The sequence below is a fragment of the Schistocerca serialis genome, chromosome 2 (assembly GCF_023864345.2).
Source record: "Schistocerca serialis cubense isolate TAMUIC-IGC-003099 chromosome 2, iqSchSeri2.2, whole genome shotgun sequence".
Taxonomy (NCBI): domain Eukaryota; kingdom Metazoa; phylum Arthropoda; class Insecta; order Orthoptera; family Acrididae; genus Schistocerca; species Schistocerca serialis.
This window is the reverse complement of record NC_064639.1, coordinates 46,846,649-46,874,080: the sequence shown is the minus strand read 5'-3', so window position 1 is coordinate 46,874,080 and position 27,432 is coordinate 46,846,649. Positions and strand designations below refer to the sequence as shown.

The following is a 27,432-nucleotide window of genomic DNA, read 5'->3' as shown; positions in this document are numbered from 1 at the left end:
AATTTAATATTTGATGGAACTAACTTAATGATAAACAGATACAGACACAAAAAAAAAGAAATAGAAAAAGAGAAAAAAACGAAGCACCACGATGGAATTATCCGAATGGTATTATTGGTTCAAATGGCTCTGAGCACTGTGGGACTTAACGTCTGAGGTCATCAGTCCCCTAGAACTTAGAACTACTTAAACCTAACCTAAGGGCATCACACACATCCATGCCCGAGGCAGAATTCGAACCTGCGACCGTAGCGGTCGCGCGGTTCCAGACTGTAGCGCCTAGAACCGCTCGGCCACCCCGGCCGGCAATGGTATTATTAGTAGATCTTATATATTGACAAGCAAGGTATTACAGTTTCAGGAAAATTGAGTCATTTACACTGACGAGCCAAAACACTACGGTCACCTGATTAACACTTTGTTTGTCCGTCTCTGGAACGAAGAACACAACTGATTCTGAGTATCAGGCATCCGACAGTTTTTGGCAGGTTTGTGGATCTATGTGGTGTTAGATGTCTACGCAAATTTCATATAATTCGTGTAAATAACGGGTCGCTGACTTGCGTACGCGGTGATGGCGACCGATAGCGTCCCAAATGGATTCCAAAAGATTTACATCAGGCGAATTTGGTCGCTGAGACATCAACGTGAGTTCACTATAACGCTCCTTAAACCACTGTGGCACGTTCTAGCGCCGGAACACAGACAATTATACTGTTGAAAAAAAAAAAAAAAGGTTCAAATGGCTGTTAACACTATGGGACTTAACATCTGAGGTCATCAGTCCCCTAGAGTTAAAACTACTTAAACCTAATTAACCTAAGGACATCACACACATCCATGCCCGAGGCAGGATTCGAACCTGCGACCGTAGCAACAGCGCGGTAATTATACTGTTGAAAGATGACATCTCCGTCGGGGAAGACATCAAGCAAGAAGGGATACAGGTGGTTTGCAATTGTCAGCCTGTCTTCGATTACTACCAAAGGTCTCATGGAAGCGCAGGAGAATGTCCCCCATAGCACAACAATGCTCTGACCAGCCTGCGTTCCTGGCGCGCTGCACGTTTCGAGCCACCGTTCGCCTCAATGACGGCGTTTGTGGAGACGACCGGCTACCTAGTGTAGCAAAAATGTGATTCACCCTAAGACTCGACACGTTCCCATTGATCGACGGTGAAATACTGACTAATCAGTAATAATAATACTTCGTCAAAGTCAATGGATTTCCCTATTTGCATCCCATATCTTCGCTAGAGTGATTGCCCGTCCTCGTCTGCTCCGCTTACATAACTTGGTTGCCGCGTTACGTGCTCGCAACGCCACCAAGGGCATCCATAGTTACGGTAGACAGTGTTCATAATGGTTTGTATTATCAATGTATTCAAGAGAAAGAGCTTCACCAGTTGAGCAAGCCAATAACGATTTGGTTCTTCTCTGGCACTTATGCAAGCAATTTATCGGTTTGACATTGATTGACAGAGTTGTTGGATGTCCTCCTGAAGGATATCGTGCCAAACTCTGGCCAATTGATGTGGCATATCGTCAAAATCCCGAGACGATAGGAGGCCCTGGAAATAATGCTCCACACGTTCTCAGTTGGGGGAAGATCCGGCCGCCTTGCTGACAAAGATAGTGTTTGGCATGCATGATACAAGCAGTAGAAACTCTCGCCGTGAACTGGCGGTAGCTGCGTCTCTGCTCCAGACAAGTTTTCTGCTTGGACTCTCATTGACTGCAGTAGAACTGTCTTCATTGGTGACTCTTGCTTCGAACTGAGCCCCGATATCGAGCGACGGTGCGGTGTGTCTGGATACGCCCTGGACAGTGGTGGGATACCAACGTGGTTGTCGCCCGCCATACGGCCCAACAACCAGAAGATGGTCTAGGAAGCCATTTCTTTTCATAGCACAACCCCTTTGGTTGTCATCTGCGCCATCTTTACAGTACAGCGGTGCTTCGACGATATTTTGTTGCTCTACATGCAGGCCTTCGCGGGTTTACTTTGCAGCAATATTCTTATACGGCGAGAATTTCCACTGCTTGTCTTCGCGCTCACCAAACCTTATCTTGGCCAACAAGATCGTCGGAGCTCTCCCCCATTGAAAACGTTTTGTTCGTGAAACTCTTTCTCCTGAATAAATCATATTATTTCTCTGAAATTGTAATCGTTTGTCTGCACGTGCACATCACAACTACCGATTTCCGTCCCTTTCGTAGAATTTCTTCGTGGTGAGTTTTTCGCCATTTTCCTGTATATAAACTGAATGTTGTACAAGTAGATTCTCAGTCATAGTGCTTTTTCTGTTGTAACCCTCTCTAGTTCAAAGAAATTGGCGCCTTCGTTACAATTTAGACGTGATTGTGACGCAAGAGTCATATTGGAGTTGAAAACATATTTCAAAAGGCTATACTCTCGTCACACCACTGATTCTTCTCGAATACTTTTTTTCTTATCGCAGTTACTTAAATTCATCGCACTGTTTCACAGAGTATCACATTCTATAAAAGTATTTTAGCTTTTCTAGCTGTACCAACACCAGTATCAGTCTAGTAAGCAACATTTTATCAAATATTTGGCTTGGCATTACTAGTTATGCTTGTGTAAAGGCAGTTCAGTGTACTGATGGAATACTTACCGGAGTCACTGGCTTCTCTGTGATACCAATCTTCTTCCAGAAAAGTTCGAATATGTTGGGCAAGTTAGACTTTATGTAGTCATATGGTTCGGTGAAATTGTGGTAGAAAATTCGGCTCCATCCACCAGTACTGCCCCACCTGTACGCAGTGATCTGTACCTGCAACGATAACACATCAAATCAGCAGAGAATTGTTCATCAACACCTTTGTCATTTAGGCCAGTAGGAAATTTAGCGAAAACATGTATAAATATTTAGTGTACTTCCAAAAATAACACACGGCGTGCAAGTGAAAAGAAGGAAGATTTAAAGAAAATTTTGTATCCGTTATTCAGCGAACAAAAGCGATTTAAAATTGCATCATACTTTCTTAAACATTGCTGGGAAAGGTGTCCACTATTCTGCAGTTTCAGTTGGATGTAGATATTCATCAAAAAAGAAAAATGTGAGTGATAATTCAGTGATTTTATCTGAAAGTTGAAATAAAATCATATGTTACTAAATACAGGAATACTCCTCAGTACTCTAAAACCTCTCGCGTTACGTTACGATTTCTTAATGGTAAATTGCGGGCCCAATAGAAATTAGTATAAAGAAGGAAGCTACCACAAACATTTTATATGAGTGAAATAAAGTACATGATCTAAAGTTAAGCAGTATTATACTGTAATAATACCAAGTGAAGCAATATTATGCTATAGCAAAACTAATAACAAGAACAATACCAGTAGCAATACAGTAGATGAAAACTTCAAACGAAGTGGCGTAAGGTTTTGTGTTGATAGAGATTCAAACCCAACGCCTAATCTGACTGTAAAGTAAACAGAGTCAAACGTTAAATATGGAATTTTTTCACTGGTAGTGAGATGTGTCCGTGTTTGAACTATAAATAACGTAACGAAAAGTTTTATGCTGACTGGCAGTCGAGCACCCACCCGTCGCCGTTTTCCTGACACATGACGAGACGTTGACTACCGTAAACCTTCTCACCAGTAATTTGGAGTGGTATGGATGAACCTCACATGATGTGATGAACCCGTCAGTGACTAACTGGGATCCAAAACCAGTACATACCGTCAGTGGTGAGAATGCATAATGAAGTTAAAAGTCATATTTATTTTTCATCAGTAGTTTGGTTTAAATATGCTACAGCTTGATACACCATGACGCAAATTTTTGTACCAGATCAGGATTCGAATCAAAACTTGCATCTTTCGTGGAGACCTTGAGGAATTTAACATATGGGTGTATTGTCTCGAAGGGTTGAAAGGGTTCAAAACCCATGAAAGAGGACCTCTAATTTCGAATCCTCCACCAGCGCGTGTTTTCAAAATCGCAAGCGCAAATAAAATAAGGAATAAGTGTTCTGTGATCTTGTATTATGATTGGGTCCTTAAATAAAATAAAGTTTCTATAGAAAAAATGCGCATTATCAAATTTATGTGACTTCAAGTAGGCGATTTCACGCAGAATCTACAACTAGTGAATTATCTGTATTGTCAGTCATTAAGGCAATGAGATCGTGCTATAAACAGCATTGGTTTGACAAGTTATACGGCAATGTGACCACTTTGTGAAGCAGAAGATGATTTAGCTTTTGTATTCAAAATCGATCGAGATCTAAACATTTTGTCACCTTTTCATCTCTTCTCTTATTGACCTACAAGCTTCCAGGACGAAAATCAGTTAGGAAACCTTAATTCCTCTTACAACCTATATTAAGTACCAGCTAGATTTAAAGTTGAAAAATTTAATAAACTACGACATAAACAAAAAATTTTGTGAATACGTAATTTGATTGTTTTATGTGTATTACTGAATAAGTTATTTACTGCATTTCTTTTTGGATCTTGCCTCACTATCAGATCTACATATATTTGCATTAGTCTCAGAATGTTTCTTGGCTATGACACCAGCTAGGCACAGATAATATCGAGGTCAAAAGCCCGTCTATCTTACTAATATGTGAAGTTAATCGGTTTATGGATATTTTATATTTTATTAAAGTAGTCTTTCGCTACAGGGTTATCAAAGCAAGTTGTAATTAATTTGTGTTAGAAGAGTGCATATTTTTTTAGCATTTATCATTGCTTTATTGGATGTAGAAAGCACAAGAGATAACCATAAACAATAAATTCTCTCTCATTAATCAAAGTTGTTTCATAATGTTCAGCTGGTTTTACCATTGTGATAAATCGTAAGATCATCATCAAAGCCTATTTTTCTTGAATGTGGCGAATAATTCACATCGAAACGATCCAATTTAAAATTAGAAAACTATTTTCTGATGTTATTTCTTTGATGTACTCATAGTATTTACGGTGCATACGTTTCCAGCTGCCTCCACTACCGGCACCACGCCATTAAATCCAAATAGAGCAAAATTTCACAAATTTTACACTGATTTCTGTTTCACTCTCGGCTTTCTAAACATTAAACAATGTTCATTATAATTTTGAAATGTGTAACGTTCAATGACGCATCGCAAAAACAATTCTCGAACCACAGACAAAAAATGACGAATGATAAATACACTTACAGAAATCTGTGTGACAACTCGACACACAAAATATCCACAGACTTATTTACTAAACTACTTTCGTTATGTAAAGCTGGCCGCGGTGGCCGAGCGGTTCTAGGAGCTTCAGTCCTGAACCGCGCGACTGCTACGGTCGCAGGTTCGAATCCTGCCTCGGGCATGGATGAGTGTGATGTTCTTAGGTTAGTTAGGTTTAAGTATTTCTAAGTTCTAGGGGACTGATAACCTCCGATGTTAAGTCTCATAGTGTTCAGAGCCATTTTTTCGTCACGTAAATTTTAGCTGCAACAGTAGATTACATACTTTAGCATCGTTCACGTCATATGGTACAGAAGCAATGGTCACAACACTGTTGACTTCGCAATTACACTGAAGCGCCAAAGAAGCTGGTATAGGCATGCATATTCAAATATACAGATATGAAAACTGGCAGAATACGTCGCTGCGGTCGGAAACGCCTATGTAAGTGTCGCGTGTAGTTGTTAGATCGGTTACTGCTGCTAAAACGGCAGGTTATCAGTATTTAAGTGGTGTCATAACCGGCGCACGAGCGATGGGACACAACACCTCCGAGGTAGCGATGATGTGGGTGGGGATTTTCCCGTATGACCATTTCACGAGTATACCGTGAGTATCAGGAATCCGGTACAACATCAACTCTCCGACATCGCTGCTCCAGGAAAAAGATCCTGAAGAATGGGACCAACGACGAATGAAGAGAATCGTTCAACGTGTCAGAAGTGCAACCCTTCCGCAAATTGCTGCAGATTTCAGTACTGGGCCATCAACAAGTGTCTGTGTGCGAACCATTCACCATCTGGGATGTCTTGCATCGTGCTGTTCTCCACCCCCTCGTACTCTTACGGATTTATGGACAGCTCTGTTGGATTCATGGTTTCAGTTCCCTCCAGTGCTACTTCAGAGATTAGTCGAGTCAATGCCACGTCGTGTTGCGGCATTTTCTGCGTGCTCGGCGGGGACATACACGATATTAGACAGGTGTACCAGTTTCTTTGGCTCTTCAGTTTACATCAGCCGAAGTGTAGTTTGAAAAGAATATAATAGGAATGCCCTTGAAATCTTGGCTTTACGTTCGACTGCACGACGTTTACCTCTAGACTGCGAACAAGCAGTTAGCCGTTATGGGATTTTATTTCACTGAATACAAAATGATGTCGAAAGTACACATTGGTTAGCCAAGGCAGCTGGTGAGAGGTGATGCGGCCGAAAAAGGAAATGGGTGTGTTGACAGACTGTGAATCTTTTCCAGGGAGCTGGAATTCTCATCTAGCGTTTTGCATCCTCTGTTATGATAATATGATGAGCCAGATATGTGGTGAGTTCGATTGTCTGTTGAAACGATTGTAGAATAGAATGATCATAGTCTGGATTCGGGTCACACTTCAGGCAACAATTCTTTACAGGTACGAACTTCCAAATACGTATTAGAGTATAGTGAAAATTTTTGAAGTAAATCGGTAAGGATCTTTTTGAGTTTTTTGGTAACAAGAGGACGTGTATTTGTACAAAAATATTATTTTACATGAACCTGTATACCATATAAATTTAAAAATATGTAGCCTATGTCTGTCCGAATTTTACCCGGGTACCGTGCAAAAATATGAATTAAATCGCTGAAGAGCTATCCCAGATTTTTCCTATAATATTTCACATTTATATAGTACGTACACGTTTATATACCACATATATTTAAAAAAATGTATAATCGACGTCTGTCCGAGATTTTTGCAATCGTTAAAATACTACTTTTCTCTATATAGTAGTGTAGATGAGACATTATTTAACACTAGTAAACTCAGATTTATTACAATAACTGATATTTCAAAGTGGAAGTATCTTCTTCATATGACGTGACGAAAATATTTGTAATGGCTCAGGATCAGTAACTCCTATCTAGCGACTACTTTCCCCTTACGTTATCACCAGCACACGTCGTTGAGCTCACTGCCGAGTATCGTGACCCTATGAAACAGGCGTCTCCATCCTCGAGGGTTACCATTTTTCTTTTAAGAGGTAGACTGGAGACCTTCTTGATTGGATCTATCCACCTGCTCACTGTGACTTTCCATTGCTCTCTTGCCGGCCATCTTCCCTTACATGATTATTTTCTCTCTGTTTTCTCCATGTCTTATCACATAAAGGCCAAAGAACTGGAGAATACTTTGGCTGATACGATAAGAAAGGTGCCCAGAAATACTAAGTGGCTCAGTAATGGACACATTTTTTCTTCATTCGATCCATTTTACGCGTTGCAGTCTGCGCCAACATCAAAGTTCCAATGCATCGTTAGAATGGTTGTCTCTGGCGTTGAGGGTCCAAATTTCGCAACCATAAAAGAAGACGGTAAACACGAGTGTTTCAATAAGGCAGACCTTTCCGGTGTTCGTTCTCGCTCTGTTTTGTCATGTCTTGTTGACCCTCTTCATAGCCACTGACCCTAGCGTGATTCGTCTCCTTATCTTCACAGCTTCCCACGCAGCAGATGGCTGACTCAAGATCCACGAAAGAACACAAGATTTTCAGTTCTTGTAGTCGGCCTGTGAGTTGAACCTGTGCTCCTCGATCAATTACCGTGTGTTTAGATTTGTCGAGATTGAGGCCCAGTCCATACGACAGACTAATATCCTTTACTTATTTTAGTATCTCAGCAAATTTATCTTAGATGCTGGCTGACAGCACGGTGTCACCAGCAAATCTAGTGCTGTTAATAGTTCTACACCAACTGAGATGCCTTTAGTCCACTCATCAAGAGCATTCTTAATGAGAGGTTCTGCGTAGTTGTTGTGTAGCTGGGGGTATAGAAGACAACCCTGCCTGACACCTTCATAGAAGAAATCAAGACTTGACAAGTCCTGTCTTCACAGCTGCTAGGTGATTGTTGTATAGACTTCTGATCAGTGCTGTCAAGTCTGGTAGGACGCTGAACTATGCAAGCGCCTTCCACAGCTTCAATACAGTCAAAGACTTTCCTATAGTCGAGGAAGCAGATGGAAACAGGAACATAGAAGTCTCTCGGTTTCTCGATTATTCGTCGTATGTTGAGTATCTCTTCACGAGTTCCTTTCCTTCAACAAACACTGCTTTTTCTGTGGATATGTGAGGCTGAATATACGGCTCGAAACGCTCGTTCAAGATATAAGAGTATCACAGATGCCGTTAATGAAGTGTGACCTGTCCTCTCTTCAGTTCCGTGGTATTTCTCTGATTATGTTCTTGTACCTGTCTTGATCCTGGATGGAATCGATACCAATTTTCTTCAGATTGCTTCTTTCTTCAATTAACTGCAGTGTGCACAGTGTTACCCAAGGACGCTTTGCACTTTGTGGTCTTTCTGATGTCGGAAGTGAAGAGGAAACGACCTCCTTCGTTCTGTCCCACGTTTGAGATACTGGTGCAGCCTTATCAAGACTCATGTTGTGAAGTTTTGGCCTTAGTTACAAGCTCACCAAAACTTTCTGAAGCGATTCCATATTTGCGAGTTTCAGATATCTTTGAGCTTAAACCGCATTTCATGGACGGCAGATTGTGATCACTTTCACATTCAGCGCTAGGAAAAGTCTTACAGTCCAACACCGAAGTTGTCAAACTTTATGGCACTAGGATAAAGTCAAGTCGTTTTCTGAATCTATCAATAGATAATATCTAAGGGTACAGATGTTTTGCTTGACGTCTGAACATAGTGTTACAATCAGTGAGATCGCTCCTCACAAAAGAATCTAGTACGTACCTGCCTCGTCACAAAGAAATCTAGTACGTACCTGCCTCCTCACAAAGGAATCTAGTACGTACCTGCCCAACCACACACTGTAAGTGCATGTCTTGCGTAGTATGTCGAATTTTAGCATTGACGCCTCCTTGAATTATTGCCTGTTCTTTATTATGGGTCTCACTTCTCAATAGAACTTATCCTCATCCGATGCTGCAGCAGTAGGGTTGTAGATCTGAGTGATGTTGTGTTTACATGGGGCAGCATTCAAATTTATGGAGTTGATCCTCTCATTAAAGTGCACATACTGGATAACACAGGAGTTCAGGTTTCTAGGAACACTATTGCAACACCATTTCTGCTTTGGTCACTACTTTCTGGAAAGTACATAGTTTTCCTTGATTCATGAAGTGACCACTTCCTCTCAGGAAAGTCTCACTATGCCCAAGAATATGTAGGCCATTCACTCTCCTTTCTCTTTCTCTTATAATGTTTTCCTGTTAGAAGTAGTCCTTTTCCTGTTTGGAGTGGCCCACGCACATTCCATGTTGCAATCTTTCTTACAATGAGCAGAGGTAAGTTACATTGTGGTGTTGGTCTGATGACTTGTTTCAGTCCTATCTCCCCCACTCCTCTGGATATCCCAATGGAGGACTTGAAAACTAAACTCCGTCAGAACAGGCCTTGGAAAGCCCAATGGTATCGACCGGCCGCCGTGTCATCCTCAGCCCACAGGCGTCACTGGATTGCGAATATTGAGGGGCATGTTTACGAGACCGGAGACGCTACTTCTCAATCAAGTAGCTCCTCAGTTTGCCTCACAGGGGCTGAGTGCACCCCGCTTGCCAACAGCACTCGGAAGCTCGAAGCAAGTTAGAGCTGAACAAAGTCATCGGGTTCTCGTAGGAAAAATTTCAGTCGTGGTTTCCCGTTCCCTTCCACTATCTTTGGTATATAACCACAAAAGATCCTACATACATGGTGTTAGGGGTATAAGTTTAGATATTGTGATCATTGGTTTCCTCATGCGTACCGATTTCAGTGTGTTACTTGATTTTTCTCTGCGTCTAACAATCTTTTGGCAAACACGTCACGTAATTTACTATCTGATGTTTTCTGAGCAGTTGTAACTGAACCATTAAGTGCACTATGCCTATCAGTATAGACTACCAGTCTTGCGTCTAAACCTCCACACTTCAACACCTGACTTGCTGTCCAGTGGAAAATAAGCATTAATGACTTGCTCTTAAACATCTACTTTGAGGTACTAACCAACTTAAAAACATACCACTCCTAACAGCTATAATTAACAGTCAGCAGATAAATTAAATACTAAAAAATGTTGTTCATTATTCTGTCCTGGTTCACCAGAAGCATATAAGCATTTATACCCCTGACACCCTGAATGGTTTCACCCAAAAATGACAATATGTGACGTATTTAAACTTGAAATGACACAACGTAGAGTTTTGGGATTGTGAATGCATATCCTAATAGTGTTGTTGTATGAGCATATTCAAACGCTAAATATCAATTTTTTTCATATTTATCGAGGTGACTGAAACTGAAATAGCCATACGAAAATGTTTTTCTTAATCGGAATACGAATCTGGAACATGTGAGCAATGTCTTCTAGCGAGAAATAGACATTATATATATATATATACAATTCTTCACCAGCGGGATGTCTAGATGTTTTGAATTGGAAATAGCGTGCCGAAAAGATGTATGGAGAGGAGAACACCGCATATATCGTCATTGTAGCGATGAAAACTTTAGTTGTGGTCTTCAGTCCAGAGACTGGTTTGACGCAGCTCTCCATGCTACTCTATCCTGTGCTAGATTCTTCATCTCCGAGTAACTACTGCAACCTACATCCTTCTGAATCTGTTTACTGTATTCATGCCTTGGTCTCCTTCTACGATTTTTACCGTTCGCGCTTCCCTCCAATACTAAAATGATGATCCCTTGATGCCTCAGAACGTGTCAAATCAACCGATCTCTCCATCTAGTCCTGCCACAAATTCCGCTTTTCCCCAATTCTATTCAGGACCTCCTCATTAGTTACGTGATCTACCCATCTAATCTGCAGCATTCTTCTGTAGCACCGCATTTCGAAAGCTTCTATTCTCTTCGTGCCTAAACTATTTATCGTCCATGTTTCACTGCCATACACGGCTGGACTCCATACAAATACTTTCAGCAAATACTTCATGACTCTTAAGTCTATTCTCGATGTTAACAAATTTCTCTTCTTCAGAAACGTTTTCCTTGCCATTGCCAGTCTACATTTTATATCCTCTATACATCGCCCATCATCAGTTATTTTGCACCCCAAATAGCAAAACTCATATACTAATTTAAGTATTTTAATTTCTAATCTCATTCTCTCAGCATCACCTGATTCAATTCGACTACATCCTTTTATCCTCGTTTTGCCTTTGTTGAGGTTTATCTTATATCTTCCTTTCAAGACACTGTCCATTCCGTTCAACTGCTCTTCCAGGTCCTCTGCTGTCTCTGATAGAATTACAATTAGTCAGCAAACCTTAAAGTTTTTCTTTCTTCTCCACGGATTTTAATTCCCACTCCAAATTTTCCTTTTTTTTCCTTTACTGCTTGCTCAATATACAGATTGAATAACATCGGAGATAGGCTACACACCTGTCTCACTCCCTTCCCAACCACTGCTTCCCTTTCGTGCCCCTCGACTCTTGTAACTGCCGTCTGGTTTTTGTACAAATTGTAAATAGCCTTTCGCTTCCTATATTTGGCCTCTATCACCCTCAGAATTTGAAAGAGAGTATTCCAGTCAACATTGTCAAAAGCTTTCTCTAAGTCTACAGATGCTAGAAACGTAGGTCAGTATTGCCTCACGTGTTCCAGGATTTCTACGGAATCCAAACCAATATTCCCCGAGGTCGGCTTCTACCAGTTTTCCAATCGTCTGAAAAGAACTCGTGTTATTTTTGCAGCCGTGAATTATTAAACAGATAGTTCGATTATTTTCACATCTCTCAACACTTGCATTCTTGTGATTGGAATTAATACACTCCTGGAAATGGAAAAAAGAACACATTGACACCGGTTTGTCAAACCCACCATACTTGCTCCGGACACTGCGAGAGGGCTGTACAAGCAATGATCACACGCACGGCACAGCGGGCACACCCGGAACCGCGGTGTTGACCGTCGAATGGCGCTAGCTGCGCAGCATTTGTGCACCGCCGCCGTCAGTGTCAGCCAGTTTGCCGTGGCATACGGAGCTCCATCGCAGTCTTTAACACTGGTAGCATGCCGCGACTGCGTAGACGTGAACCGTATGTGCAGTTGACGGACTTTGAGCGAGGGCGTATAGTGGGCATGCGGGAGGCCGGGTGGACGTACCGCCGAATTGCTCAACACGTGGGGCGTGAGGTCTCCACAGTACATCGATGTTGTCGCCAGTGGTCGGCGGAAGGTGCACGTGCCCGTCGACCTGGGACGACCGGACCGCAGCGACGCACGGATGCACGCCAAGACCGTAGGATCCTACGCAGTGCCGTAGGGGACCGCACCGCCACTTCCCAGCAAATTAGGGACACTGTTGCTCCTGGGGTATCGGCGAGGACCATTCGCAACCGTCTCCATGAAGCTGGGCTACGGTCCCGCACACCGTTAGGCCGTCTTCCGCTCACGCCCCAACATCGTGCAGCCCGCCTCCAGTGGTGTCGCGACAGGCGTGAATGGAGGGACGAATGGAGACGTGTCGTCTTCAGCGATGAGAGTCGCTTCTGCCTTGGTGCCAATGATGGTCGTATGCGTGTTTGGCGCCGTGCAGGTGAGCGCCACAATCAGGACTGCATACGACCGAGGCACACAGGGCCAAGACCCGGCATCATGGTGTGGGGAGCGATCTCCTACACTGGCCGTACACCACTGGTGATCGTCGAGGGGACACTGAATAGTGCACGGTACATCCAAACCGTCATCGAACCCATCGTTCTACCATTCCTAGACCGGCAAGGGAACTTGCTGTTCCAACAGGACAATGCACGTCCGCATGTATCCCGTGCCACCCAACGTGCTCTAGAAGGTGTAAGTCAACTACCCTGGCCAGCAAGATCTCCGGATCTGTCCCCCATTGAGCATGTTTGGGACTGGATGAAGCGTCGTCTCACGCGGTCTGCACGTCCAGCACGAACGCTGGTCCAACTGAGGCGCCAGGTGGAAATGGCATGGCAAGCCGTTCCACAGGACTACATCCAGCATCTCTACGATCGTCTCCATGGGAGAATAGCAGCCTGCATTGCTGCGAAAGGTGGATATACACTGTACTAGTGTCGACATTGTGCATGCTCTGTTGCCTGTGTCTATGTGCCTATGGTTCTGTCAGTGTGATCATGTGATGTATCTGACCCCAGGAATGTGTCAATAAAGTTTCCCCTTCCTGGGACAATGAATTCACGGTGTTCTTATTTCAATTTCCAGGAGTGTATATTCTTCTTGAAGTCTGAGGGTATTTAGCCTGTCTCATACTTGCTCACCAGATGGTAGAGTTTTGTCAGGGCTGGCTACCCCAAGGCTATTAGTAGCTGTAATGGAATGTTGTCTACTCCCGGGACCTTATTTCGATTTAGGTCTTTCTGTGCCCTGTCAGATTCTTCAGGCAGTATAGTGTCTCCCATCTCATCTTCATCTAAATCCTCTTCCATTTCAATAATATTTCCCTCAAGTACATCGCTCTTGTATAGACACTCTACATACTCCTTCTACCTTTCTGCTTACCCTTCTTTACTTAGAACCGGGTTTCCATCTGAGCTCTTGATATTCATATAAGTGGTTTTCTTTTCTCCAATTTTCCTGTAGGCAGCGTGTATCCTATCCCTAGCAATATATGCCTTTACACCCTTACATACGTCCTCTAGCCATCCCTGCTTAGCCATTTTTCGCTTCTTGCCGATCTCGTTTTTGAGACGTTTGTATTCCTTTTTGCGTGCTTTACTGAACTTTTATATTTTCTCCTTTCATCAATAAAAATCAATATCTCTCATGTTACCCAAGGATTTCTACTAGCCTCGTCCTTTTACCTATTTAGTCCTCTGCTGCCTTCAGTATTTCATCTCTCAATTCGTGAAATCTTCTCGGGTGATCAGCCGAGTAAAGGCGTCGTCTTCTCGCAACGTTTCGAAGGGTTTCGTACCCATCATCTTCAAGCGAAGTGTCGAGATGCTGTGTTGCGCGCAACACAGCATCTCGACACTTCGCTTGAAGATGATGGGTACGAAAGCCTTCGAAACGTTGCGAGAAGACGACGCCTTTACTCGGCTGATCACCCGAGAAGATTTCACGAATGGAATACGCCGAGAAAGTCTCAAATCACATTCATCTCTCAAAGCTACCCATTCTTTTTCTACTGTATTTCTTCCCCCCGTTCTTATCACTCGACCCCTAATGCTCTCTCGGAAACTCTCTACCTCTGGTTCTTTCAGTTTATCCAGGTCCCATATCCTCAAATTTCCACCTTTTTGCAGTTTCATCAGTTTAATCTACAGTAACTGTAGTTACTGGGAGTCAAAATTGACACTCTATCGTTATTGTTGTGAATGCAGGAAGAGATGGTAAAATCATCAATAATGCGAGGAGGACATGCGACAGCTTCAAATGACATGATTATTTTTATGTCAAATCAGGATTAGACCCAGACGTGCGCCTTTCATGGACACCTTGAGGAGTTTGGATTTAGGAAGAAACAAGTAAGTGACAAAAGTTCGTACACCGCCTCTAATTGTTCGTTCCGCCGAAGAGGGTATCTGATTTCGAATCTCCGAGCAGCACCAATATTTTCGAGATCTCACGTTTAAATACAATAAGAAATACTGTAAGATAGCTTTTTGGTGGCAGAGTTTCTGCTTGCCGCGACTTCTGCATCTGTTTTCGCCCAAGCTTAACGATCTTTCTTCCAGTAGGTAATTAATGAAAAACATCTTTAATGTGGATTTGTAAGGATGGTACAGTTCTTGTCTTTTAACTGGCGTTACCGGAGTTGAAGGGGGCTTGTTCGTACTAAAAAATGGTTGCCTGAAGTGACACCCGAATACAGACTATGAACATTCCATTCTACAATCGTTCCAACAGACCACCCAACTCAACACATATCTGGCACATCATATTATCATAACAGAGGATGCAAAACGCTAGATGAGAATTCCAGCTCCCTGGAGAAGATTCACTGTTTGTCAACACACCCGTTTCCTTTTTCGACCGCATCACCTTGCCTTGGCTAACCAATATGCACATTCGACTTGATTTTGTAATCAATGAAATAAAATGACTAGTGCCGACTGGTGACGCTGAAGGGCGGAACCATTCCCACATGAACGATTGGTTCCCACTTGAACTGCTGGGATACTCGGTGTGTTTGCAGTCTGGAGGTAAACGAACGTAATGCCAAGATATCAAGGGCACTCCTATTTCCAGCCTTTCAAACTACATTTTGGCTGATAGACGCTGAAGAGCCAAAGAAACTGGTACACCTGCCTAATATGGTGTAGGGTCCCCGCGAGCACGTAGAAGTGCCGTAAGACGAAGTGGCATGGTCTCGACTAATGTCTGAGGTAGTGCTGGAGGGAACTTACACCATAAATCCTGCAGGGCTGTCCATAAATCCGTAAGTGTACGAGGGGGTGGAGAACAGAACGTTTCAAGGCATCCCCTATATGCTCAATAATCTTTATATCTGGGGAATTGGGTGGCCGGCGGATGCGTTTATAAACTCAGAAGAGTGTTCCTGGAACAATTCTGTAGCAATTCTGTACGTGTTGGATGTCTTATTGTCTTGCTGGAATTGCTCAAGTCCGTCGGAATGCACAATGGATATGAATGAATGCAGGTGGTCAGACAGTATGCTTACGTACGTGTCACTTGTCAGAGTCGTAACTAGACGTATCAGGGGCTCCGTATCACTCCAACTGCACGCGCTCCACACGATTACAGAGCGTCCACCAGCTTGAACTGCCCCTGCTTACATGCAGTGTCCATGAATTTATGAGGTTGTCTCCACACCCATAAGCGACCTCCTGCTCGTTACCATTTGAGACGAGACTCATCCGACCAGGCAACATGTTTCCAGTCATCAACAGTCCAATCTCGGTGTTGAGGGCCCAGGCGAGGCGTCATCAAGGTTACACGAGTGGGTCTTCGGCTCCGAAAGCCCATATCGATGATGTTTCGTTGAATGGTTCGCACGTTAACACTTGTTGATGGCCCAGCATTGAAATTTGCATCAATTTGCGGAAGGCTTGCACTTTTGTCACGTTGAACGATTCTCTTCAGTCGTCGTTGGTCCCGTCCTTGCAGAATCCAGTTCAGCGGGAAATGCTCGCAGAGGTTTCGGTGTGGGAACTTTATCCTATGCTACGACGGCGTTCGGTAGCACTGGTGCCCAGCTGAAGCTGCGTTAGTATTACTAGCTACTAGTAGACAATTTTCATAGGTTAAAGTGACAGTTTCAAGCATACTTTATGCTTATCTTCGTTCCTTTTTGTCTCCTACATCTGGGCAAATGAAGATTTAGTGATCTACAGGTTTGTTTCTAAATTATCAAGTAAAATCGCACCAAGTGTAGTAAACATCGACTAATATCAAGTAATACTCGTGATAAGTAGAGATTAAAACAGAGTAAAGTAGAGGTTAATTCTTGGGCCTATCGCGACTCAGCATCTCCGCTTTGTGAGTAACAACTTTCCTTCTCATAAATATTGTTACATTCCAGCCTGGATTTTCCATTATTTGATTAGAAGTTATGTTTTACTATGAGTAAGTTAGTTAACAGTTAAGTGAATGTTGAGTTTCTCTTTTAAGCGGAAGTGACTAACTGTGTTCGTTATACTGAACAGCTGAAGCGATAACTTGTAGAACTAATTTTTGCGACTCGTAAATTACCAAAATTCGCGTAGTGTAAAGCGTCTTAAATGACGTAATTATATTTTCAAGCTGTGTTGCAATGCGTAGTAACATTGGATGTTGCCGTAGAGTAGTCCGTCAAGAGTGGCTGGAGTGGTATTCGTAGACTGTGCGCTGGAACTCAACTTGGCCACTGCAGATAGAATTAAATGGAAAACTCAACAACGCTCTCCCATAGAACCGTAGGCTCTGAAAATCGAAGGGGAAAATCACTGAAAAGGAGGAAAAAATTTGTGCTCTACAAGCAGAATAGTTTAGGCGAAATTTTAACCCGTTAGAAAGTTTTTTATGATGCTGAGCCATAGTCATACAGTATTTCTTGAAAGAACACATCGCCAATTGACTGTCTATTTCTGTATATTTCCTGCGTTCAGTCTAGATTTCGGTTTCACCCCATTACTGAGTATAAAGCTAAAATAAAAAATATGCAAACAGTAAGAGATACAGTAAAAAGTTGGTAAATTTAAAATTACAATTAAAAAAATATTAGACGTAAGATGGTATAAAATTACGAGGTATGCACTTACATCTTAGACCATCAACTAATCTTGCTGTGTACTGTGTAAGATGACATATACACAGTCCAGCACCTTTGCTTAAAATGATATAAAAATAGTACGAAATCAACATCTTGTAGAAATGCAGCATGATATCGTACAAGGACTTCATGTCTGAGCAAATCGACACAGAGCAGGTAATCTGTAACTATGATGTCAAAGAAAGTAGATTCTAGAAGACCTTACACTTTAAAACGTAGAGGTATCATAGATATAAATTTATTAGTGTTAGGTGTCATCGGACCATATGTGATTTGCCTTTGGAGGCGGCATTGCCAATCATAATTTTTGCATTTACATCTAACCATCAGACCGTTGATAGTATGAAGTGAACATATGTTATGTAGCACTAAGAAACCAAAGTCTGTAAGGAACAGACGAGACAAAACACAAAAGGCAATGAATCACACATAACAGTATAGCAAACGCCAGTAATAATGTAGAAAAACTAAACATAACAATAAGAGTGAAAAAACGGGTGGGCTTGTGGGTGGAAATGAAGCTGGGTGGAAGAGGGCTGGATGTTTTTATTGTCATCAATTTTTTGACTGACTAGTCTGCCACTAGAACTGAGCCAGCTCCGAAAAGTCTTCCGGGAAAACGGGTACAGCCACGGACAGGTGTCACAGGCTGTTTCTGGTGCGACACGCAAGAAACACAGCAACAGAGAGGTGAACACCACAGAAGAAGAAAGCAAGAAACTTGTGTTTCTGCCGTTCTGTGGTAGAATGTCGGGAAAGATTAGCTGGCTCCTGAAGAGATAAAACATTTCATTGGTGTTCAGGCCCCCAGCAAAAATTCGACAGCTCATGAGGCCTGTGAAGGACGATCTAAGGGCTTAGAACACCTGGAGTGCACAAGATACCATGTCAGTGTGGCTGTCACTACGTCGGCCAAACAGTACGCTCTGTGGAGAAACGCCTATGCTATCCAGAAAAATCAGCTGTGGCAGAACACGCCTTAGAAAATGGACACCGAATTCTGTTTGACGGAACATCTCTCGTTATGAGGACGAAGGGATTTTGGGATAGCGTCATAAAATAAGCTATTGAAATAAAAACCTCTGAAAACACCATCAACAAGGACAGCGGTTTGCAGTTCAGCACAGCCCAGCCATCGCGAGGTTAGTTTCCCACCCTTGGGGCAAGAGAGTGTTGTGAAACTTCGTCCACTCCTCCACTCACCTTGACAATTCCGTTGGCAGAATGAAGGTCATTTATTATTCTGAAGGTCTTCGGCTGCCATTGCTTGATGATTTGTATTCAGAATTTAAACGGTGGCGGGGCTCGAAAGTGGAACCGAGACCGCTTTGATTACTAATCGAAGACCCTATCCATAGACCATTGGCTGCTAGCCAGTAGAAGATACTGTTATGCAAATGTCGTATAAGATTGATAAACAGAAGGTGAAGAGCGTGACTGGAAAGGTTAGAAAGTGGGGAGGGTCTTGGAAAGGAGGGAGGTACATAGGAAATGTAATGTTTGAAGTAAGTGTATGTGTGCAGAAGATAGAGTGTGGGGATGGGAGAGGGGGTTTGGAGGAGGGGAAGGAGCAAAGGAAACATGGGTGGATATTTAATTGAGTGTTGAAATTGGCAGTCCCATATTTTCTCTTCCCCTTTGTTTTCATCTCCCCCAACCAACCCACACTGCTGCCTCCCCCTCTTTTGCTTCACCTACTCCTTTGTCTATTTTATTTTTTCCTCTCCTTACTTACACTTACTTCCTTGTACATGTCTGCCAGTTATCCTTCTGTCCTCTCCCCCATTTCTCTCATACGCCTCTCCCCTGCCATCATTGATATACTAATCCAGTCCAATGGATCACTTTCCTTGCCCCCCCCCTTTCTTCAGCTACTTGTTTATCGTTGTGTCAGTTCTAGTTTTTTGTCCCATCCCTTCCACCTGCCTTAAACTTCTCCCAGCCCCCACCACCATTCTACTATCACTGCCCCAACATGCCTTCTTCCCTCCCAGCATATACTTAATTCTAACACTATATTTGCTACATATCCATGTCAGTAACTGTTATATGCAATTGGGCTCGCCTCCCCTTTCCAATCCTTTCTCGCCTTCTCCTTCCTCCTTCCTCACTCTTCACTTTCTTCTTTTTCTTAATATTATATGACTTTCGCATAACAATATATTCACCTGTTCTTCTCCACCCCCAACCCCCCCATTCCCTTGTCCCGCACCCCAAGTTTTAGATTCATATTGTTCTATTTAGTACTTTTATATTATTACTAGTGCTTACTATATCGTTAAGTGTGATTCTTTGGCTTTTTTATTTTCTTTCATCTGTTCCTTACAAGTATTAGTTTCTTAATTCTACACAATGTATGTGACTTCATATATTAATGATCTGATATTTACATTTAAGTGCAAAGATGATGATTTATGATGCCACCTCAAAAGGTAATCACATATGGTCTGATGATGCCTAACAATAATAAGCTTATATTTCTGATATTTCCATATTTTAATGTTTAAGGTCTTCGAGAATCTACACTCTTTGACATCACTTTCACAATCACGTGTTTTAGGTATGTGCTAGTCTTGTATTAACCCATTTTGGGCTGACTTTCCACTGTACAATATTGCGCTGTATTCCTACAACAGGTTAAATTTGCACCATTTATATCATGTTAAGCAAACAAGGCTGAACTATTTACATGTCATCCTGCACAGTGTGCAGCAAAATGATGTTAATGACCTAAGAAATAAGTGCATCTATTGAGTATTGGGGCAACCTATGTTCTGCACCACTTTCCATTGTTGCCAGATGTATCCAAGATGGCGGCGATGACGTCATTCAAGATGGCGGATTTTTCTCAGGAAGTTTGCATTTTGGCTGGAAGATGGGGCAATTGGGCTACCTAAAGTAACCTAACCCACTCCCCTCGCCTCTCCCAGAAAAATGGTGGGAAGTTCAGATACCAACAAGATAATGTATCACATCACGGTTACCTCTACTAACCTAAGAAAATCGCGGGAAGATAGGTCAGTTGGGCTACCTCCACTAACCTAAGTCATCCAACCACCACTTCTTCCTAACAACTGGCGCCAAATTTGAATTTTGGCGGTAAAGAAAGGTCACTTGGAGTTTCTCCACCAACCTAAGAAAACTGTGGGAAACAAAGCTCACCTCCACTAACCTAAGTCACCCAACCACCACCTCATCCTAGGGATTGGTGGGAAAAGGACTCAGTCTGTGCTGGGCTGGTGGGGTGAGGAAGGAGTGTACTTTATTTATTTTGGCACAATTTATTTAGGGATGGAGTGTATTTGTCACAGTGATACAGAACATACGCTATGACATGCCACATAGAGCACAGACCTGCAAACTACTCCTCAATAACTTATTATATTGCTCTGCACTCGTGCTTGCTAACTATAAACTGTCAAAAAAACGCATTGCACAGCCTACAGACCTGCAAACCACTCGTAAATAATGCAATATATTTATGTCCAGAGAGCCAAACAACCTGTAAATTGTGAAAATAGTAATCCATCTAAAAGACTCTGCAAACACGCTCGCTAATCATCAACTGTCGAAATCATGCACCAGGCTTCATTTAAACAATTAGAGACAGCACCACCATCCAGTGTGTTCGGCACATGGTGTGCACTCAAACTGATCTAGTACACAGTACCACCACTAGAGTTGTCCATTCCATGACATAAGCCAAGACGGCAGCCATGACATCAGCTGATGACACAAGCACCATTATACAAGATGGTGGCAATAGTGTGTTCACCACGAGGTCCGGACGTAGTACAAAGTACCACCACCAGAGAGCACTGTCGCTCATTTCATGATGTAACCCAAGATGGTGGGGGGGGGGGGGGAGCGGGGAAATGGCGGGAAAACGACTCTGCACATGCTGGACGTAAGTTTTTATTTTGCATGTAGTGTCTCCACCACGAGATTTTGACTCCAACTGACGTAGTACACAATACTGCTACCAGAGGGTGTTGTCATCCCTCCTGTGATGTAATCCAAGATGGTGGTCTGGAGGGGGAAAATGGAGCGAAAATGACTCAGCCTGCGCTGGGCTGCTGGAGAGAGTAAGAAAGGAGTGTACTTCATTTATTTTGGATCAATTTATTTAGGGATGGAGTATATTTATCACACTGATACAGAAAATATGCTTGGGGTCACGCCACAAAGCCCACAGACCTGTAAACTACTCCTAAATAACGCTCTGCAGACACGGAGTCAACTCCTAATTTATTGAAATAAGCTACACTGACTTTATAAATCGAGGTACGACATTACCTCTGAATGAGGTGGTTTTTCTATCCAGACAGATACCGAGGCAGTGATCGCTGGAGTGTACATTATCAGACCAGCACTCCAGTTACACATAGCCCACGCTGCAACCTCATTATAAAATCGCTGAATTTTGAAAGTGATTCAGTTAAGGAACGTGGTATGTAAGCAGTATTTGCAACTCTTCACACCACCCCAGCTAGATGTTTCTATAGTACTTGTAACATATTCTGACTCAATACCATATCAGAGGTTCTGTGATATATTCATTGAGTTATAGGCAATGACTGTAGTAGTAGATGTAGATGATGTGCTGATTGAGGTCGTAAGAAATTGTACACTAGCTTTTCAGATCTCTATTGTTACACTATCTGCTAGAAATGATGTCCATTATTTTGAATCAACCACATACCTATGTCGGATCACACCCATAAGTGAATCACATTTCTGGCACTCTCATATCCCGAAACAAGTGACCTTTCTCGAACCTGTCTGCTACAGTAAAATTCCAACCTGGTTTTAGTCAGCTCCCTTCGCAATTAGCAAGTGCTCCCATTTCTACAGCTTTGCGCATGTGATGCTTCCAATTTAAGTTGGAGAAAGACATATCCGCCACCTTCTGCAACCTGTGTAAAAACAGAAGGAGCTGACTTAATGCAACAGGTTCGTGTTTTGACCATTCGGTGGAAATGCAGGCATTGTAGTGCGCCTCCAAACTAGATACAGATACTATAATTCGAAGCAGATCCGCGTCCATTCACATCTATCTCCCCAACATGCTATCATCGTTATTCTGTACCATCAAACAGAAAAATCACGAACTATAAAAGATAAACTAACTTCATGCATTACAGAACTCACCTAGGCGGCATTGCTAGTGCGATGATGCATAGCTGCATTATGGGTCCGGCGCAGAGAGAGAGTTGTTTTGATGCTTTCCAGAATAGCATTTATAACAGGTCACCCCATCCGTCATTGAATTTACCTGTCTAACTGCTCCTGTCGCCGATGCAGGATGATCCTATTAAATACACAGCTTTTGATCTATTGCAGAGAGCAGTTTAAGGTTTCATCACTCGAACTATAGGAGGCTGGCCGTATCCCACAGACTATACACAGTCAGACTATATACAGTCACAAGAGACGCTCCCTGTGACCCTGTGTCGTTGTTTGAAACATTGTTTTCTAACACGTTTTGTTCACTGTCATGCATTTTATTTTTGTGCCACGACTTCGATGTCTATGTCTGGTCCTAAACTGAAATTAAGACGCTCTGATCCACAGCTTCTCGCAGAAAACTAGAAATTGCACAATGTAAATCATATTGTTACTACAGCTGCCATAACACGCCACAAACAATGGATGGTTTTGAATAAAAGTGAGTTACAACATAAGCAAACTGAAAGAGTTTTACGGCGTTGGGTTGGGTTTCGAAAGTACAGTTAAACTAATCTGTCATAGTCATGGAATAGCTGATGACTCTACATTCCGTTTCGACTGACTCATCATATTGCAGTCATGTAAGCGCTCAGCGTTTTGGTGCTATCCACCGCAGAAGGTATGGTCCATCCACCAAAACTCTTGCCCCATCTCAAACAAGCGATATCAGTCATTCATTATGTGGTAACCAACAGCATGCCAATGCACGGATTGGATGGAAAAGACACCATCAATGTTCTCTAATAATAAGCATCACAGTTGATAGTGCCAACAACTTTACAGCAATTTCAACACCGACCAATAATGTGAGAGCAAGCTTCTCAATTTCAGTATCATAGCTAAACCGCCCCTTCTCCACTTTACAAGCATCACTGCTAATGTGGATAGATGACTGTGCAGTACGTCCATTCATTGTTAATTCTCGAACACATAAATCATCAAAAGATACCAGACAGCGCTCCACATATTTATAACACCTCGAGCATAGTGGTTAATTTAAGATCTATCTCTCTGCGTATGGGAGTCGCAGAGTATTCTCCCTCTCTTAGAGTAAAATTAGAGAGTGAAAGACCCTCCTCACACTGTCACTGACCAACCCGCCCTGCAGCACCGTTACCGAATGAATCTGAAACCGACCAGAAGAAGATCGATACACTCCACGTCTTGTGAATGAAAGGAACTTTCCGACTGGGAGAGCGGTGTAAATGAGTAAGAGTCTTTCCGTATTTGACAATATGTATGGTAGTTTGTAAGATTTAATTGCCATTGCAATATGGCGATCTGTTTAAAATAACCGCTGAAAGTCTCATCTGAAGAAAGAAAGAAAGGTGGACGGTGCTTCGATACTGGCTGCATCAATAATTCGTTGGGTAAGTTCAATAAGAGCCAATTGTAATGCTCGTTTTATTCACACGCTTTGTGCTGGGGTATAGGAGCCTCTACATAGCGGAGAGGACGTTTGTGTGTGTTGAAAGTAGGAATGGTAACACGTGTTGGACGGGGTACCACATTAGATCCGCGACGTTATTCTTCGCTATTTTCGTAAACGGGTACTGTTAGGGCAAGAATTTCCGTGCATACATCCAGAAAGTGAGCGTTAACTATTTCTGGGACACTATAGAATTTCTGCAAGGTCGACTCAGTTCTAATTTTTTACATAGTCATGTGACATCAGTATAAGATTGAGAACCTTGTGAGATGCACTTGCGATGGTTTGTAGCTACGCGCCCACACTTAGGAGCATTGCATCAGTCACGATGGGCAGTTAAGCATGATTAGACATGTCTCTCATGTCGTGCTAGGAACAATGCGGCCTGTACTACTCTGTCATCAATGGTAAAGACACATGCTGCCCAGAGGCGTCCCATGTATGAGACCTGCGTGGGCGTGCCTTGGAGTTCTGTGATATCAGTGTAACACTGACTGTATACTCGAAAATAGAAACAACTTTGACCTACAGCGGCGTGAGAGCGATGGACTGTGCTGACTTGCATCCGGCAGTGGCTCGCAGTGGTGTCAGCACGTGAGCCCCTGGGGCGTCTGTGCTCCCGCCCGGTCGCATCAGCAACAGTGAACACGTATTTCGAGAGGAATATCTCAGGTACCAAGTATGAAAGGGATGTCACTGCCTCATTCTTGAGGGCATCTGTGCGTGGTTTTTCAGCTGATGGTCAAGTCACTTCGCAGGGCCGCAGGAAGCCTCCTGTGCGGTCTACTGGATAGGGGGTGGTGGGCAGTGACTGCATATGTTGCTTGGGCGTCTGTTGCGCTATTTTGCGAGCACGTCTTTAGGCTGTGCTATGCATCATTTGGACATTTTATGAGTACTGAGCGTGTCTACACATCAGTGTACTGCATTATTTAGGAGGAGTCTGCATGTCTGTACTGAAATTATTTCAGTAAATTAAGAAGTGCTTGCATGTCTGCAGAGCGTTATTTAGGAGTAGTTTATAGGTCTGTGGGCTTTGTGGGGTGACCCCAAGCATGTGTTTTGTATCAGTGGGATAAATATACTCCATTCCTAAATAAATTGTGCCAAAATAAATAAAGTACACTCCTTCCTCTCTCCACCAGCCCAGTGCATGCTGAGTCCTTTTCCCACCAATACCTAGGATGAGGTGGTGGTCAGGTGACAGATTAGTGGAGGTGACCTTTGTTTCCCACAGTTTTCTTAGGTTGGTAGAGAAACTCCAAGTGGCCTTTCTTTACCACCAAAATTCAAACTTGGCGCCAGTTGTTAGTAAGAGGTGGTGGTTGGATGACTTAGGTTAGTAGAGGTAGCCCAACTGACCTACCTTCCCGCGATTTTATTAGGTTATTAGAGATAACCATGGTGTGATGCATTATCCTGTTGGAATTTGAACTTCCCGCAATTTTTCTGGGGGAGGGGAGGAGGGTTATGTTAGTGGAGGTAGCCAGATTGCCCTATCTTCCCGCCAAAATCCGCCATCTTGAATGACGTCATTGGCGCCATCTTGTATGATGTCACGTGCTGTTGGCAAGTCTACACGCCGCCATCTTGGATGACATCATCGCCGCTATCTTGGATACATCTGGCAACAATGGAGAGTTGTGCAGAACATAGGTTGCCCCAATACTCTCTTGTAACTGTATTTAAGAGTACATCTAATATGGCCTATTATTTGCATGTTTTGCATTTAGTATTGTACTATGTATGTGCCTATCTCGTAATGTTATGCCAGCCTGTAACTAATATATTTTTTAAATTTTACAGTTATTTTTAAGTCTTACATTTTGGGTATTCTTACTTTTAACATTGTACTCAATAAGGGTGAGGAAATCTGAAATCTAGATTTTATACAGGAAATATACCGTTTAATGGTGGTGTATTACATAAAATAGTTGAAGGGTTAGATGATCGTGGGGACTGAATAAAGGTAGCAAGTTATCAGCGAACGGGGAACAGCTCTGCCGCGAGCTTACGTTACCTAATAAGTCTGACCTGTTATCTGAAGTAGAAGCGGTAGCAGGCTTCTAACAAAGAAATTGAGTGTAGGGCGGTACCAAAGGAGAGAAGGAAGATAAGAGTCTTGCTGCTAGATAGCAGCCATGGGAGGGATGTAGGCCAGATGGTAGAGGACAAATTGGTAACAGGGTACCAAGTCACAAGTATTGCGAAGCACCCTGATCCTGATGACAGAGGTAGTATGGCTTCTCTTTGACAAGGATTTGGAGCAGGGAACGGCCAGCATGAAAACAGAAATTACAGCATTAGGAGAGTACCTGGGTGAAACAGGAGTAGCAACTACCTACACAAGAGTGAGTTTTTTGGAGGTCCTGTGGTGCTGTGACTAGCCAAGGATTAATACCGCTGTGAGATAATGAACGCAGGATTGAGCAGGCTGCTCCGGCTGAAATGAAATCGCACATGAGTGCAGTTTCTCTCGCTACAATTCGGAGAAGGGGGTATACCAGGCACGTCCTTCACCTGAATAGGGGAGCGAAAGATAGGTTGGATGAATCCCTATTGTGACTGGTGTCAGACGCTCACCTTTTTAAGGTTCGAATCAGGATTCAGGCATCTTGTTAGGAAAGAAGATGAATAAACGGAAGAACCCCATAAAATGCTTAAGAATGCACAGAAAAGTAAGGTTAACTTATTTCGATATGGTATCAGAAGATTGAGTTATAAGGCAGAAGAGATTCTAATCTGTTTCGAAAATTTAGAGAGCTCTGAAAACATGAACATCCTGTGCCCATCTCAGCCCCACATAAAGGGTTAGAAAAGTTAAGATATAAAAATTACACTCGCACCATCGTACTGATTAGGAGCTTTTAAGTATGTTGAGGCACAACACAAACTCAACAATATTGTGGTTAGTGGATTTGTGGTGAACAGCACATGGAAGCCTGTGGTTGCGAATTAATACTGAAAAATAATTCACTTTTCATTGTAGCTATATACGGACTCCTGCTGGGAAATTTTTAACTACGTGTGAGCAATTTGGATTCCTTACTATGGTGTTTTCAGTGTAGGTTTTGTAAGGGACTCTCATAGGAAATATGATCTGTTAACCTTTTTTGAATCCTACAATTTAATCTCAGTAATTAACTTTCCAACACGGTTGGACAAAAACAGTAAGACCATAATTGATAACGTTTTCATTGGTGAAGGTCAAGGGAAGAAAATAACTATAAACACAGTAATAAATGCTATCTCTCATCATAATGCACAGTTAGTTTGGCTAAATAACGTAGTGCCTTGAATTACTGATATTCCCCAGTGGAAATAAGAATAACTGATGAATCACAAAAAACGTGTTCAAGAAAAGTTTGCAACAAAATCCCTGGGATGC

The 27,432-nt window shown here is 42.6% G+C and overlaps 1 protein-coding gene across 3 annotated transcripts in view; it reads right to left on the bottom strand.

Moving 5' to 3' along the window:
• LOC126455439 (uncharacterized) overlaps positions 1 to 27,432 on the bottom strand; it is a 140,593-nt gene that overhangs the window by 73,495 nt on the left and 39,666 nt on the right. For all 3 annotated transcript variants that reach the window (XM_050091189.1, XM_050091188.1, XM_050091190.1), the window contains exon 3: positions 2,639 to 2,797. In XM_050091189.1, the coding sequence (XP_049947146.1) occupies positions 2,639 to 2,797 (159 nt within the window). The remainder of the gene's footprint in view (positions 1 to 2,638; positions 2,798 to 27,432) is intronic.